The sequence below is a fragment of the Notamacropus eugenii genome, chromosome 1, assembly GCF_028372415.1.
Source record: "Notamacropus eugenii isolate mMacEug1 chromosome 1, mMacEug1.pri_v2, whole genome shotgun sequence".
Lineage (NCBI taxonomy): Eukaryota > Metazoa > Chordata > Mammalia > Diprotodontia > Macropodidae > Notamacropus > Notamacropus eugenii.
Window position 1 is genome coordinate 269,651,774 of NC_092872.1, and position 14,053 is coordinate 269,665,826.

The following is a 14,053-nucleotide window of genomic DNA, read 5'->3' on the forward strand; positions in this document are numbered from 1 at the left end:
GTCCACGTGTTACACACCTCTACTCTCTATTTTTTTTTCCTCTAATTCCTTTTTGATCAGTATAGAACCCTTCTGTTTTACACTCATTTCCCTCCCATCACCTTTTATCGCATTTTTCACTTTCCTCCCATCTGTTCGGGGAAGTATTTTTCTTTATGACCATTCTTATTTCATGATTATCTCATTCATGCCAACTTCCTTTTTTTCATTTCTAATAAATCAGTCTGACATTGGTCCCTGCTTCCCTCTGGCTCTTTTGTTTCTTACCCATTCCAGAACTTAGCTTTCTCTGCTACTTCTCCTTTTTCCTCTGGCCTAGAATGTATCGTCAGCTTCCCTTTCTGATTAACATTTAAGTCAACACAGTATTCCTCTCTTACTTTCCTATTCTCTCTCCTGGGACAAGGGAAGACTTGCCCCCAGTTTCCTTTGGGATAGGAGATCAGGACTGATCAGAACAGAAAGAATAAAGAAACACACAAAAGGAGGAAAGAGGGATAAAAGGTTGAAGGAGGGAAGGACCAGGATGGTAGAGTGGAAAGAGCACTGGATTTAGATAATGCTTTATCTGTGTTATCTCTTTGGATCCCTACAAGAAGTCCATGAGGTTTAGGTGTGTTACTGTCTTTTTGTGTGTTGGACACTGTGCTGGGCATTGGGATGCAAGATTTTGGCTTGCATTCCTGCATTGCTACTTAATAATTATGTGACCTTATATGAATCCCTTAACCTTTAGACTCTGATTTCCAAGGTTTCTTTCAACTCTATACCTATAATCTGTAAATATTCCAGAGAGACAGATACAGAGATGGGGAGAGACAGAGACAGAGACACAGAGAGATGCAACTGCTTTTCCCACTTGCCTCAAGCAATGTATCAAACTAAGTTTAGATGACAATTAGAATGAATGTGGTCATCACTCCTTAAGGTCTGATAACTGATAAACTTTCATTAAAACTGAGAACTCTGGACCTTTCATGAGACCTGGGGATCTGAGACTGCAGTAATAATGATAAAATCTAGCTTTTGTATGGTCCTTTAAGGTCTGCAGGATGCTTTAGGGGTCTCCTTTGATCTTGACAAACCCTGTGAAGTATCAGTGCTATCATTCTGGTTTTACAGATGAGGAAACTGAAGTTGGGAGGTTAAGTAGCTTTCTCAGCATCACAAAGCTAATAAAGTATGTCTTAGAGAGGAGTCAGAGTGAGTCTTGATCAGGTCTTCTGGCCTCCCAGTTGGACATGCCATGTAATGTGCCATAGTAATTAAAGAATGGCAGTCTAACATGTCAGCTTTATGGCAGGCTACTGATCATCTTTATTTAATTGAGGTTTTGAAATTTAGTTAGAGAAATACTCATATTCATTCGAGTCCTTAGACCTTCTCTGCTGTGACCTCAGAGCCTTTCTTATAGGTTCCAGGGTTCATAGACTCAGAGCTAGAAGTTACCTTAGGAGTCAACTAGTTTAACTCCTCATTCTTTGTGAAAAAAACCAATGACCAGGGCAGTGAAGTAAGTGGCTTACCCAAGGTCATCCTGGTAGTAAGTGATGGAGCTGGGATTTGGACTTGGCTCCTCTGACTCCAAAGCTTGCACTGGTACCACTGAGCCTTCCTTCTGCCTCATTCATCCTTTTTTGGAAGGTCAGGACAAATTAGGGGGTGAGAGATCAACACGGTTCATTCACAAAGTGGTACCTTGCTTCAAGGCCCTGTGCTTCTTGGTTACAGAACAGGCTCGCTATCGCATGCCTCAGAGCTGTTTCCAGTTTTAGGGATCTCTGAGGTCTCTTCTAGCTTAGATGCCTCCAATATTTTTATTTTCTTGTTCTTTCAGAGCTGGATAGCCCAGAAGAGTTGGGAAGGAAGCGCATCTGTAGGATTATCACAAAGGATTTTCCCCAGTACTTTGCGGTGGTCTCACGGATCAAGCAGGAGAGCAACCAGATCGGTCCAGAAGGGGGCATCCTGAGCAGCACCACCGTGCCCCTGGTTCAAGCATCCTTTCCCGAGGGTGCTTTGACCAAAAGGATCCGTGTGGGCCTCCAGGTAACCCTGGCGCCTGTGCACTCATTTTGTGTTAAGTGATAGATTGTCCTGGAAACAGTAGAGTCTGATAGTGTCTGCTTATTGACCCATAAGGCCAGGTTGTGGGTTGCTGCAGGTATCTAACTTGAAGTACTCTGTGGAAAATTGATCAATCACCAAGCATCTATTGTGTGTGCCAGGCATTAGGCTGGGTGCTTGAGAGACAAAGACAAAAAGGAGACAGTTCCTGCCCTCTTAGAGTTTACATCCCATCAGGGGAGACAGCATCTACACTGTAGATACAAAGTAATTTCAGGAGGAAACTCTAATAATAAACAATAATAATAGTAAATAGAATTGATAGCTTTATGGTGCCAGAGCTCTTTATACATGCTGTCTTGTCTGATTCTTACAATAACCTCAAGAGGTAGGTACTCTTATTTTTCCAGATGAAGAAACTCAGGCAGGAAGGAAAGTTGACTTGCCCGCAGTGAGATAGCTGGTAAATGTCTGAGGCAGAGATTTGAACTTGGGTCTTGTGATTCCAAATCAGACACTCTCTTTATCCATTATACCACCTAGATGTCTACAGTAGTTCTTGGGGGATGGGAATAGGTCTGTGCTTTCATTGATAAAAGGCGCTTCCAGGTGAGGACACTTCCTGTACCTACACAGGTCAGCATCTTAGACTATTAGGTAGTCAGTTTCCAGGAGCCCTGAGGTTGCCCAGGTTCTCACAGCCAGTATGTGTCAGAGGTAGGGTCAGAGACTGGACTTCCACTCACCATGGGGTAGCCTAGTACAAAGTCTCATATAAGCACTGAACATACAAAGAAGCTTGGTGGTTCCTTCCATGCAGCTCCTTGAGGGCAGGAATGGGTTCACTTTTGTCTCTATACCCAGTGCCTTCTCCGGTGCTTAATATTGACCATTTTTGGTTGGCTTCCAGTGAAAGGTGATAAAGCCACAGCCCAAGTTTTGAAGTTAGAAAGTGTGGGACCTTTCAAACAATGATATGTTTTCTCTTACGTCCTAGATGATAGTCTAAATACTGACCTTTGAAAGCTCAATTGTTCAGACATTTTAGTCATGTCCAATTTTTTGTGACCCCATTTGGGGATTTCTTGCCAATGAAACTGCAGTGGTTTGCCATTTGTGTTTTGTTTAAATTACCTAGAAATTCTGGTTTCTGTTCAAACCAAGTTGAATCTTTTTGATAAAGAAAACTGGTTAGAAATATTGATCAATCCACAAGGATTACTTAAAAGTCTACCATGTATCAGGCACCGTGATACTGGAAATAAAATGAAATGATCTACTAATAAACCGTGCTACTGGGGGAAAAAACATGTACACACTGAAGTAGATACAACATAGATACTTTCTAACCTAGAGTTAGTTTTAGTAGGCTGTGGCAGAAGCACCCACCCCTGGCCTGGCAAGATCAAGAGAGATCCTTGGCAAGAATGGCCTTTCTTGTATGTCTTCAGCTAAGGAAGCTAAAATTTCTTTCTGGCTTAATAGAGAAATTAATTAACCAATCTATTTCAAGAATTTAGCAATTTTTAAATAATTATCAATATGAATTCCTGCTCATTTTTTGAGTCAGATCAATTTCCATTTGTTACCTATGGGCCATTCTTCATTTCTGGCCACAAATAATTTGGGGAATTTTCACTAACAAGAGAACTGAAGAAAACCGCTTTAAGTTTATACTTTCATTGATAAGATTTTCATTACATTGCCCTAGAATCAAATAGTTACAATGATTTTGCCAAAGTAGGAAGAGAAGGCAGATGGGGGAGGCTAGATCAGGTAGACCAGAATTGTATTTCACCCCTTTAGAATCTGAACGGCTTTGAGTTACTTTACCTCTGAATGTCTTAATTATTCCACTTGTAAAACTTGTCCTTGTGATACCTCTGAGACGTTCTGCATATTTAAAAGTCTTAAAAGTCACAAAACCATTCTTTGTAAGGTGTCTTATGAAGCCCCATTATCATGATTACCCTTCATACTGTAGAAACCATGGAACAAACAAACTGGCCCCATTCTCAGTTTGTCTGATTCACAAACTAGCTTAGGTTAATTAGCAAATAGATTGGTTGTCTCTGGGTATTCAACCTAGAACCAAAAGAAAGGCAGTATGCCGTAGTGGTTAGGGAGCCAAGAAGACCCAGGTTGCTTTTAATCACATACTGGCTGTATGAGCCTGGGCAAGTCACTTAATCTGTCATCAGCTCTAAGACTTTAAATCTCAGAACAGGCTTCATTAGCAGGGAAATCACAGATCTTGTTTCCCCTCTCTTTCCTTGCCAAGAAAAGCAATTAACAATCAATCCTTTCTCCTTCCCTTTAAGGAAAGCTGGGGAGGATGCAAACATTGTACTTAACAAACAATTTCCTCATTTGTGTAATATACTTTCTCTGTCTTTAGGCCCAGCCTGTTCCAGAAGAAATTGTGAAAAAAATCCTTGGAAATAAAGCAACTTTTAGTCCGATTGTCACTGTGGAGCCAAGAAGAAGAAAATTCCATAAACCAATAACGATGACCATTCCGGTGCCTCCACCCTCAGGAGAAGGTGTAGCAAATGGCTACAAAGGAGACACCACACCCAACCTGCGCCTTCTCTGTAGCATTACAGGTCTGACTCAGTCGATATAGTATTCATTCTTCTGTGTGCATTTACAGGGATGGTTAATGTTGCTGCAAGGCACTGGAGAGTCTCCAGTCCAAAGGCCTGGTCTTGTGGGTTTGGTCATGCTTCCATGAAATCGCTCACATCTGTACCTTGTACTCCCCCTGTTTTGATACTACATCCCACTGTTGGTCATCCTTCCTCACATAGACCATTATAATAGCCTCCTCATTGGTCTGACTCCTTGTGGTCTCTCATTTGTCCCCTCATGTTGTCCTTCCAAAGTGACAAGTCTCTAAGTTCAGTGAGATCACTGATACTTGTGCTCAGGCAGTGGGCAACAGTAGAATTTTCATACAGCTACCATCTTGGTAAAGTAGAAGGTATAGTGGGGAAGGCATTTTGTTGTGGACGTCATATATGATCAACACAGGGCTTCACTATTTACCCTGGTCAGAGTGTAGTTACCCATTAACAACCGCAGCAAAAATAACAATAATAGATAGCATTTTGAGGTTTGCAAGGCACTTTACAAGCATTACCTTATTTCATGCTCACAACCACCCTGGGAAATAGGGATTGGTATTATCCCCATTTTACTGACTAGAAAATTGGGGCAGGCAGAGGTTAGGTGAATTATCATGTAGTTATTAGTAAGTGTCTGAGGTTGGATTTGAGCTCAAGTCTTCCTGACTCCAGATCTAGCGCTCTGTTTACTGTACCACCTAGCTGCCTCAGTGCTCAAATAATTTGTAAACGGGATCACTATTCTCTTCTGGCCCTGGTTGTGAAGCCCTTCTCAGACTCTACTGTAATAAGGAGGAGACTACAATAGACCACTTACAGTGTGACTAGCACTGCAATGACATTTGGGGTGGAGATGGGGGGAAACAAATCCTTCTGGCAATTTCAGTGTCTTCAGATAACTTTGGCCTCATGAAGTGGGAGAGGGAAGACAGGAAGCAAGGATTAATGAAAACTGTAAGTTAGTGAACTTTTGTAACCCTGTTACAAAGCTAAGGTCTTTACCGTTCATCTTTTCAGGGGGAACGTCACCTGCGCAGTGGGAAGACATCACAGGAACCACGCCATTAACATTCATAAAGGACTCTGTCTCTTTTACGACCAATGTTTCAGCCAGGTATGAAAATACAGAGTAATTGAAAGCGCTGAGATTGGTCCAAGACAGTAGGCAGCATTACAGTCCTTGTATGGCTGCCATCTTTGTAAAGTAAAGGTCTACAGGGAAGAGTCTTATTCTCTTTGGTCATGGTATGTGATCGGTATAAAGTGGTTTTAAATTTTAGGAGCTAGAGTGTAATTCCAGAATTCTGAGTTTTCTTGACAGGAGCTACCATTAGCATGTGTCCTACGAATCAAAAAAAAAAATCTTACTCATCCCAAAAAGATGATTTTAGAAACTTGGAAATTTAGAAACTTTAGAAATTTTAGAATAAAATTATTTATAGTTCCCTGTAATAGGAAAGAAAAGAAAGAAGGAGAAATCCCTAGCTTTTCCTTAATGATATTATTGGGAAGGTTCATGTTTGATTAAATATAGCTTCCTCTCCATTCCTTTCATGTTCAAGTTGGCCCAAGGTGCACGATTATTTTCTAGAATTGTCTGTTACAGCTTCCTAATTTTAAAAGTATGGGAATATTTTCAAAGGTCACATTCTTCATTTCCTAACTCCATTTCTTGGCTTTGTACTTAACTCACTCAGGTTTTGGCTTGCGGATTGCCATCAAGTTTTGGAAACTGTCGGGTTAGCTACTCAGCTTTACAGGGAGTTAATATGTGTCCCGTACATGGCCAAGTTTGTGGTTTTTGCCAAAATGAACGATCCTTTGGAATCTTCCTTACGTTGCTTCTGCATGACGGACGATAAAGTGGACAAAACTTTGGAGCAGCAAGAAAATTTTGAGGAAGTAGCGAGAAGCAAAGATATTGAGGTGGGTCCCCTTCCTCCAACAGGGAAAGTGTTTATACAAAGACTTTAGACTTTGGAGGAGTCTTTTAAAATACAAATTGTGAATAATTGGAATCATGGCTTCAGAGCCTCATAGATAGAGCTGGAAGGGAGCCCCTCACTTTAAACATGATGAAACTGAGACCTTAGTCTACTCCCCTCTTTTTACAGTGAGGGAACTGAGGCCGAAGGAAGCCATGTTACTTGCCCAAGGTCATTCAGATAGAGTCAGAGGTCATCCTTTGATTCCCAATTCAATGCTTTTCCCATTGTGCCATATTTCCTGTTGTTTCCAAGTGAAGTAATATGTGTGATAATATGCAGAAGACTGTTTCCAAACCTTAAAGGAATATAAATGTTCCCTATTAGTATTTTTACTAAATTATTCCTATGCTCTTTTTAAAAAAGTAAATGCTTTCTGTGTATGTTGGCACATTCATGTTTAGCAGAGTGCCTGGCATATAGTGGGCACATAATAAATGTTTGCTGAATGACTGACCATCAGGGGTTGTTAATTCGAACCTATATAGAATCGCATCAGTGATCACCTAGGAACCCTTATACAGAACATGACAAATCATCATCCAGCCTTAACATGAAGGCCTCCAGTGACAGGGAGCCCAAGTCACCTTATTGTCTCTTCTTGTACAGAGCTGATTTAAAGAAAGAAATCTGTTTCCCAAGACATAAACGATGATACTAATGAAGGCCAACGTCATCATGCCTTTCACCTTTGTGCGGGATGGCTTGCTTTGCTCCGTTCTGGGGCCATAAGCCATATTTGCAACTACTCTCTTTTCCTCATCTTAGAAATGCATGCTCTTTGTGAAAGGAGGGGGACAGAGGTTACCAGGGGATGGTTGCTAAGTGAACCATGATAAAAAAGCCTTCCAGAACAGACTTCCTATGGCAGTTTTGGTTGGAATGGCTGAATATTTTTCATGTTTGTTTCTCATTCCTGAGAATATAGGTAAACCTATTCTGAATGGATAAAAGACAGTTTTCTTTCTCTGGTCAGTGTGTCATGTCATCTTTCTATATGGAGAATGCTATATTATTAGGAGGATGTATTTCAGTTAAACTTAGCATAGCAAAATGAGCTGTGAAGTCAGCACATCTGGGTTTCAGTCGTAGAATGGGCATTCATTAGCTGGATGGCCTTGGGCAAATTGTTTAATGTCTTTGAGTTTTTATTTCCCCATCTGTAAAATGGGAGTTAAAAAATACTGAAAGTATCTGCTTCTTAGGGTTATCACAAGGTAATCATTGTGGTGTAATGGAAAGAAGAGTAGGCAAGTTACTTAACCCCTTGGTGCCTCAGTTTCACCATCTACTATATAAAGGAAATGAACTCATTGACCTTTAAAATTCTTTCCTGCTCTAAATCTGATCCTGTGATTAAACTGAAGTGACCTGGGTTTTAATTCTGACTTTGACACTTACTGTGTAATCTTGGGGATGTCACTTTTTTTTCTCCAAGCCTCAGTTTCCCTATTTGACTCAGTTCAATTTTTTAAAAAAATGCATGGCTACCATGCGCAAAGTTCCTGTGATTGGCACAAGGGATATAAACTAAAAGAATGAAGTTTAACTTCGGTTTTGTTTTAACCTAGGTCCTGGAAGGAAAGCCCATTTATGTCGATTGTTATGGGAATCTGGCTCCCCTCACCAAAGGAGGACATCAGTTAGTCTTTAACTTCTATGCTTTCAAAGAGAATAGGCTGCCATTTTCAGTCAAGGTGAGTTAACCCCAGTAGAGGTGCTCAGATTGGAAAAATGTTTCCATTTTTGAGGAGGGAAAGATGTACTATTGATTCTTTATGATGGGTCTCATCTACAAAAATGGTAGTCCAGTGCTATACTTTATCCTTTTCCGTATGGAGGCTATTTTAGTGAGTGTCCAAGCTCAAAATTTTCAGCAGCCACTGTTACCTTTTCTGTCACATCCAAATTGCTGATGTGCAAACTCACATCTCTTAAGTTAAATAATTAGAGAAAAGAATTCTGTGTGCCTTGTCTTGAAGAAAGTACATGTAAACCATATGACGTAGAGTCTAGACAGGTATTCAGATATTCTGACTCTCATGGAGTCTGCAAGGCTCTCTGGGTTGACATTTCATCGTTCCTCCCATTCTCCTTTCCTTCCACTTTTTTAAAAAGGGGGGGGCGGTTTTCTGGAAATCCTCACCAACCCAGCACACTTAACTTCCACATGGACATCCTCCCTGCTAATAATCTCTTTCAGTAACAGTCTACTACGTACATTTTTTTAGATCAGAGACACGAGCCAAGAGCCCTGTGGTCGATTGTCATTTCTGAAAGAGCCAAAGACAACGAAAGGATTGCCCCAGACAGCAGTTTGCAACTTAAATATCACCCTTCCAGCACATAAAAAGGTATCTCTTCCTGCTTTGCTTTCATGTGACATCCTCCCTCCCTCCCGCTACCCTCCCGCTAGTCTTAAGGAAGTAGGACCTTGAAATGTTAGCTGTGGAATGACTGCTTTGGAACATGATTCAAGCGACCCAAACTCCAGTTTTATTCGTCTTTGTGTGGAGAAAGGCTTTAATTCTTGTGACTGTGGTGTTGGATCCCTGTGGTTGTTCTGACCTGGTCTTCTGTTTGCTGCTTATGCTTCGTTCATGCTTTGAGTCATGTCACCAGTTCATTTGCTGTGGGTGTGCAGCTTCTAGTTTCTTGATGTTGGCGTTTTTGGATTTGCTTTGCTTTATAAACCAGCTTGCCTTTTGTACTCCCTACTCAGTCCTTTTCATATCCTGATATTCTTTTCCCTGCTGCCCGTTATAATATTCCTTGTCTCTGCAATGCATCTTGGGACCAAAAGGAAACAGAGTCAGATCCAGATGATGAGGTAATATGACCACTTCTGTTTTTATTTTATCAGAAGTAGAATAGAATTGAAAGCTATTTAAGAAAAGTACCAGAAAGCCAAAGGGTGGGAATCTAATAAAGCTAGGGTCTAGGTTTGTGTCTTTTTGGCCGGACTTTTAAGTTCAGAGACAGAGTATTTTGAGTATATTTCCATAAAGAATGGATCCCTTTTGCAAAAATGTATTTTTACAACTCAGCTTCTATTAAAAGGCTCTAGCCAATTTAAACTGATGACATTAAAAAGAAAAAGGAGCTCACATAATATGAAGATATCAAATTTCCAATGGGACTCTTTCCTGTGTGCCACATCAGCTAGATTTCTACCACATTAGCCCAGTATTTAATATAACATAAATATATGAGAGTTCATTTTGGTGTCAGCTTGTGGGGAGCTGGAGTCTCCATCCACAAAATCCAGGCTCATACCAGAGCCATTAGTATTTCTTCACTGGCTGTTGATAAAAAGTATTTTCCATCCAACTAAGAGGCAGTTACAGTTTGGAAGGAGTTTGGAAGGCAGTTGATGGAAGGAACCGTGGACTAAGGTGATGGAAGGCATATGTTCAGATGCCACCTCATGTGACTTTAGAAGAATCGCTTCCCCTCTCTGAACCTCAGTTTGCTTCTCTGTAAAATGAGGGGTTTAGACTAGGTGGCCTCTTAAGATCCCTTCCAATTTATTAATGTACAAAATTACTTTATCCTGGATATATCTAAATACGTATATCACAGATGAATTGAATATATAGATAGATAGATAGATAGATATTGATATGATATTGATACACATATGTATATATACAGACACACATATGTCCATATATACACACATAAGCATACGTATATCTCAGAGATCCCATAGGAGAATAAAGAGCTTGAATCAGAATCAGTAAGACCTGGGTTTAAGTCCATGCTTAAACATGCTGGCCACTGTGATCCAGGCCAGAGCACATTGCCTTGAGGGAATTTTGTCATGGAATTGACTGTGCCAGTGAGATCATAGGTCTGATAAAAATGATCCACCTACCTCTGTGTGTGTATGTACGTGTGCATGTAGGTGTGTACATATACAGATACCTATACTCCCATCTAGCGAAAGATTGGGTTCTGATTTCATTCTTCCCTAAAACTGTTGTAGCTCTCCCTAAGTTACTCTACAGTTCAGTATAATAAATACCACAGACCTTTATTTAGCTCCTACTATGCGCTGATCACTATGCCAGGTATTGACCTTGCCAGTAGGATTTTTTTTTTAAACCCAAACACTTCACTGAGTCATAAATGACAGTACCGATGGATAGAGATACAACTGATGTTTTTCCTAATAAAAATATCAGGACTCTTTTAAATTTGTATCTCCTCATTTTCTGCCAAGAACAGATTCCTTCCATTCCTTTATTGATTGGTCCATTATTGTATTCTTTTAGATCACGTTTACCTTGTGGCCTATGCATACACTTAGGACACACTGAGTTTGAAACAGATCCTCCTCAGCCTAAGATCGAGTGTGTCATGTTTTCTGTCTCTTTGTAATTCCTCCTAGTGTCCTGTGTTGGTGCTTCTCTACCTAACTAGCTGGGCTTGTGGGGAGGCGGGAGGAGGAGGCTTTGGGGGAGCTTTGTAGGTTTCCTAAAACGTTTAATTAAAGAGAGAGCATAATTTGAGAGGTTATGTTAAGTGACATTGTCATGAGCACATTTCAATGCTTTGCAAACAACACAAGGAAACTCAGTGGGAAAGAAAAAATCGACTTTTTACATTTTGTTTTTCTCGCAGACAGAGAAAGCAGACCGTCGCCAGAGTTTTGCATCTTTGGCCCTACGTAAGCGCTATAGCTACTTGACTGAACCTGGAATGAGTGAGTTTCCTAACATATTTACTAACAGTATATTTATGAACTTTTATAAGAAGAGACATTTTTTCTATATTCATTGAATTCTTGGTGTCATTTGGAAACACAAAAAGAATGAGAAAATTTCTGAAGGAAAAACCCTTTAATAAATTGTAAGCTCTTTGCTGTAAGAGTTTGGTTTGAAATGGGGTGGGGAAGGTGGGGAGAAAGCAGCTAGTTCATTACTCCAAAGCTATATTTTAAAAAAGGTCATTGTGAACTGTTTTCCCTCAAAAGGATCCATTTTTCTGTCTTTGTCAAATTATCACACTCTCATCCCAATTAGTTCCTAAGATCGTGGGTCCAGAACTAGAGAAAATCTCAGATGCCCTTCAAAGCACTAGATAGTAATGACCATCACCATTTTTATTTATTCTCAGTCACTTACTTGAAATGCATTCACAACAGTAGTGAGTAGCTGGGTATCTTTCTTATCCTTCATTCCTAGTTAGATCTTAATAGCCCATTTATGATTGATCATCTTTTCTATAGTGTTCTACCCCTTTACTTTCCCATTTCTTCTCCTTATGATAACATCAGTTCCCTAGCTCTTCCATGTTGAATCTGCTATTGTGTTTCTTCGACACAGGAATTAGCTTTTCATTCCTTTGTTATCTAACCTTCCATTGCATTTTCAGTAATACCTTCAGTTCATTTGGGCATCTGTTGTCTTTGTAAAGTATCTTTATTCTTTTGGGTACTCTCTCTGTGGTCCTTTGACACCTTCCACCACCATCCCTCAACTCATGTAGAGGATGCCCAACTAGCCAGTAATCCCATTAGTGCATGTAGAATTTAGCTATAATTTGATGATTGAGCCAATGATCCCTTTGCATTCACTTGTTCCAGAAGGGGCTGATTTAATTAATCAATTAATTAATTAATGATTTATTAATTAATAAATTAATTAATTTAATCAATCATTCTATCAAATATTTATTGAACACCCCTCACCGACATATAGACTAGGACTGGAAGGAACTCCAAAGATCATTAAGCCCCACATTTTACTGAGAGGAAAGTTGAAACCAGTGAAGTCAGTGTACTATCCAAAGTGCCACTGCTAATGTTAATATTTGGGCTGAGTCTGGAAAAAAATCCATGTCTCCCGATTCTTGGTCCATTTATACTTCACTAATGCCTGCCCTTTCGAGAATGGAATAGAATAGAGAAACATAAAATAAAAGTCTTTGTCCCCAGGGAACCTGCAAACTGGCTAGAAACATAACTTATACACACACACACACACACACACACACACACACACACACACACTAATTAGTAGTATACAGCCATTAAATTCAACAAATCTCAAATTCATGTGTAGAATTCTGTGCTAAAGCTGGGGGACTGGGCAATGGCATGGGGGAGATACAAAGTTGAGATAAAAGAATCTCTGACGTCCTGGAGCTTACCATGCAATACTAGTTACTGGCACTGTGGCATGCATCATGGATAGGAAACAGGCCTCAAAGTTGAGAGGAAACCCTAAGCCTGGTTGTGTGACCCTGAGCAAGATACCCAAACCTCTCAGTTTCCCCAGGAGACCTTCCAAGAATACAGATTACACAGCAGGAAGCCTTCTGCACTTTACAAGTAAAAGCACAGGTCTAGGTAGACCAAGCATGGCACAGAAATAGCCTTCTTAGATAAAATTGAGCATTATACTGATTCTAGTGAGAATGGCAAACTCTCCAACTCTGAAGTTCAAACTTGAGTCCAGAGAAAGCAGCAAAGTAATGGGAAAAGATCTTATCAATATTTTTGTTCTGAAACCCAAGAACTAGAAGCTAGAACCAAAAAGGTGGCCTAAGATGCCAGTGGGCATCTCAATTCTGGCATCCCTCTCATGTTGTCCTGGGGGGTTGGATTCCTTGTAGGAAGGAAGCCTCCACAGTCAGGGAAAAGGGAGAAGGACCAGAGGTTTTTGGACTTGTTTTCTCAAGAAAGCTTACCCCACTTTCCTATTTCCTGACAAGCTCTCAAAATACTCTGAGCCGTAGAATTACTCCAGTTCTGTTTTTCAAATACCATTGGGAATATGCATTGCAACTCCAATAATTATATGAAATTCTGCCTGCTTTTTAATCTAGCACCTAGGCCATATAGTGATAGTGCTGACTAGGTACCTCGTTGATATCCCTTAGATAACATCTTTAGGCTTTTCAGCTTTTTCTTGGGTCAGCATTGAGTGACCATGTGCCTTGGAGGCTGAGCCATGCATGGCCTACAGACTGATAGAGTAAAGCAAAGTTTCAAAGAATCTCTGGCCAGGGGCATTGGCCACTATTTTCCCCACTCTCTAGGAAGTGCTACTCATGCTGTTTATCTTTGGCTAAAATATTTATAACCTATCCCTCTCAACACAGGAAAGAGAGGCAGCTAGTTTTTTGTGTGTTGAGAATGGTAAAGGACTAGTTCTCAGGGATGGAGAGTAAGGGCAGATTAGAAGAAGAAAGTGGATCTTACTTTATGAAATTGTAGCCATAGAGTTGGAAGGGTTTTCCATTAAAGGTTTCCTACTTCTAACTCTGCTTTTTCAAATCAGGAAACTAAAACACAGAAAGGTGAGTTCACTTGCCCAAGGTCACACCAGGAAGTAGGTAGAGAGAGACTTGAACCCAGGTCTCTCA

At 40.3% G+C, this 14,053-nt stretch overlaps 1 protein-coding gene across 17 annotated transcripts in view; it reads left to right on the top strand.

Annotated features, from left to right (window-relative positions):
* Window positions 1-14,053, top strand: part of ANK3 (ankyrin 3) — a 715,857-nt gene that overhangs the window by 661,724 nt on the left and 40,080 nt on the right. For all 17 annotated transcript variants that reach the window (XM_072628881.1, XM_072628882.1, XM_072628896.1 and 14 more), the window contains 7 exons: window positions 1,838-2,049; window positions 4,466-4,673; window positions 5,712-5,808; window positions 6,392-6,620; window positions 8,251-8,376; window positions 8,911-9,033; window positions 11,306-11,387. In XM_072628881.1, the coding sequence (XP_072484982.1) occupies window positions 1,838-2,049; window positions 4,466-4,673; window positions 5,712-5,808; window positions 6,392-6,620; window positions 8,251-8,376; window positions 8,911-9,033; window positions 11,306-11,387 (1,077 nt within the window). The remainder of the gene's footprint in view (window positions 1-1,837; window positions 2,050-4,465; window positions 4,674-5,711; window positions 5,809-6,391; window positions 6,621-8,250; window positions 8,377-8,910; window positions 9,034-11,305; window positions 11,388-14,053) is intronic.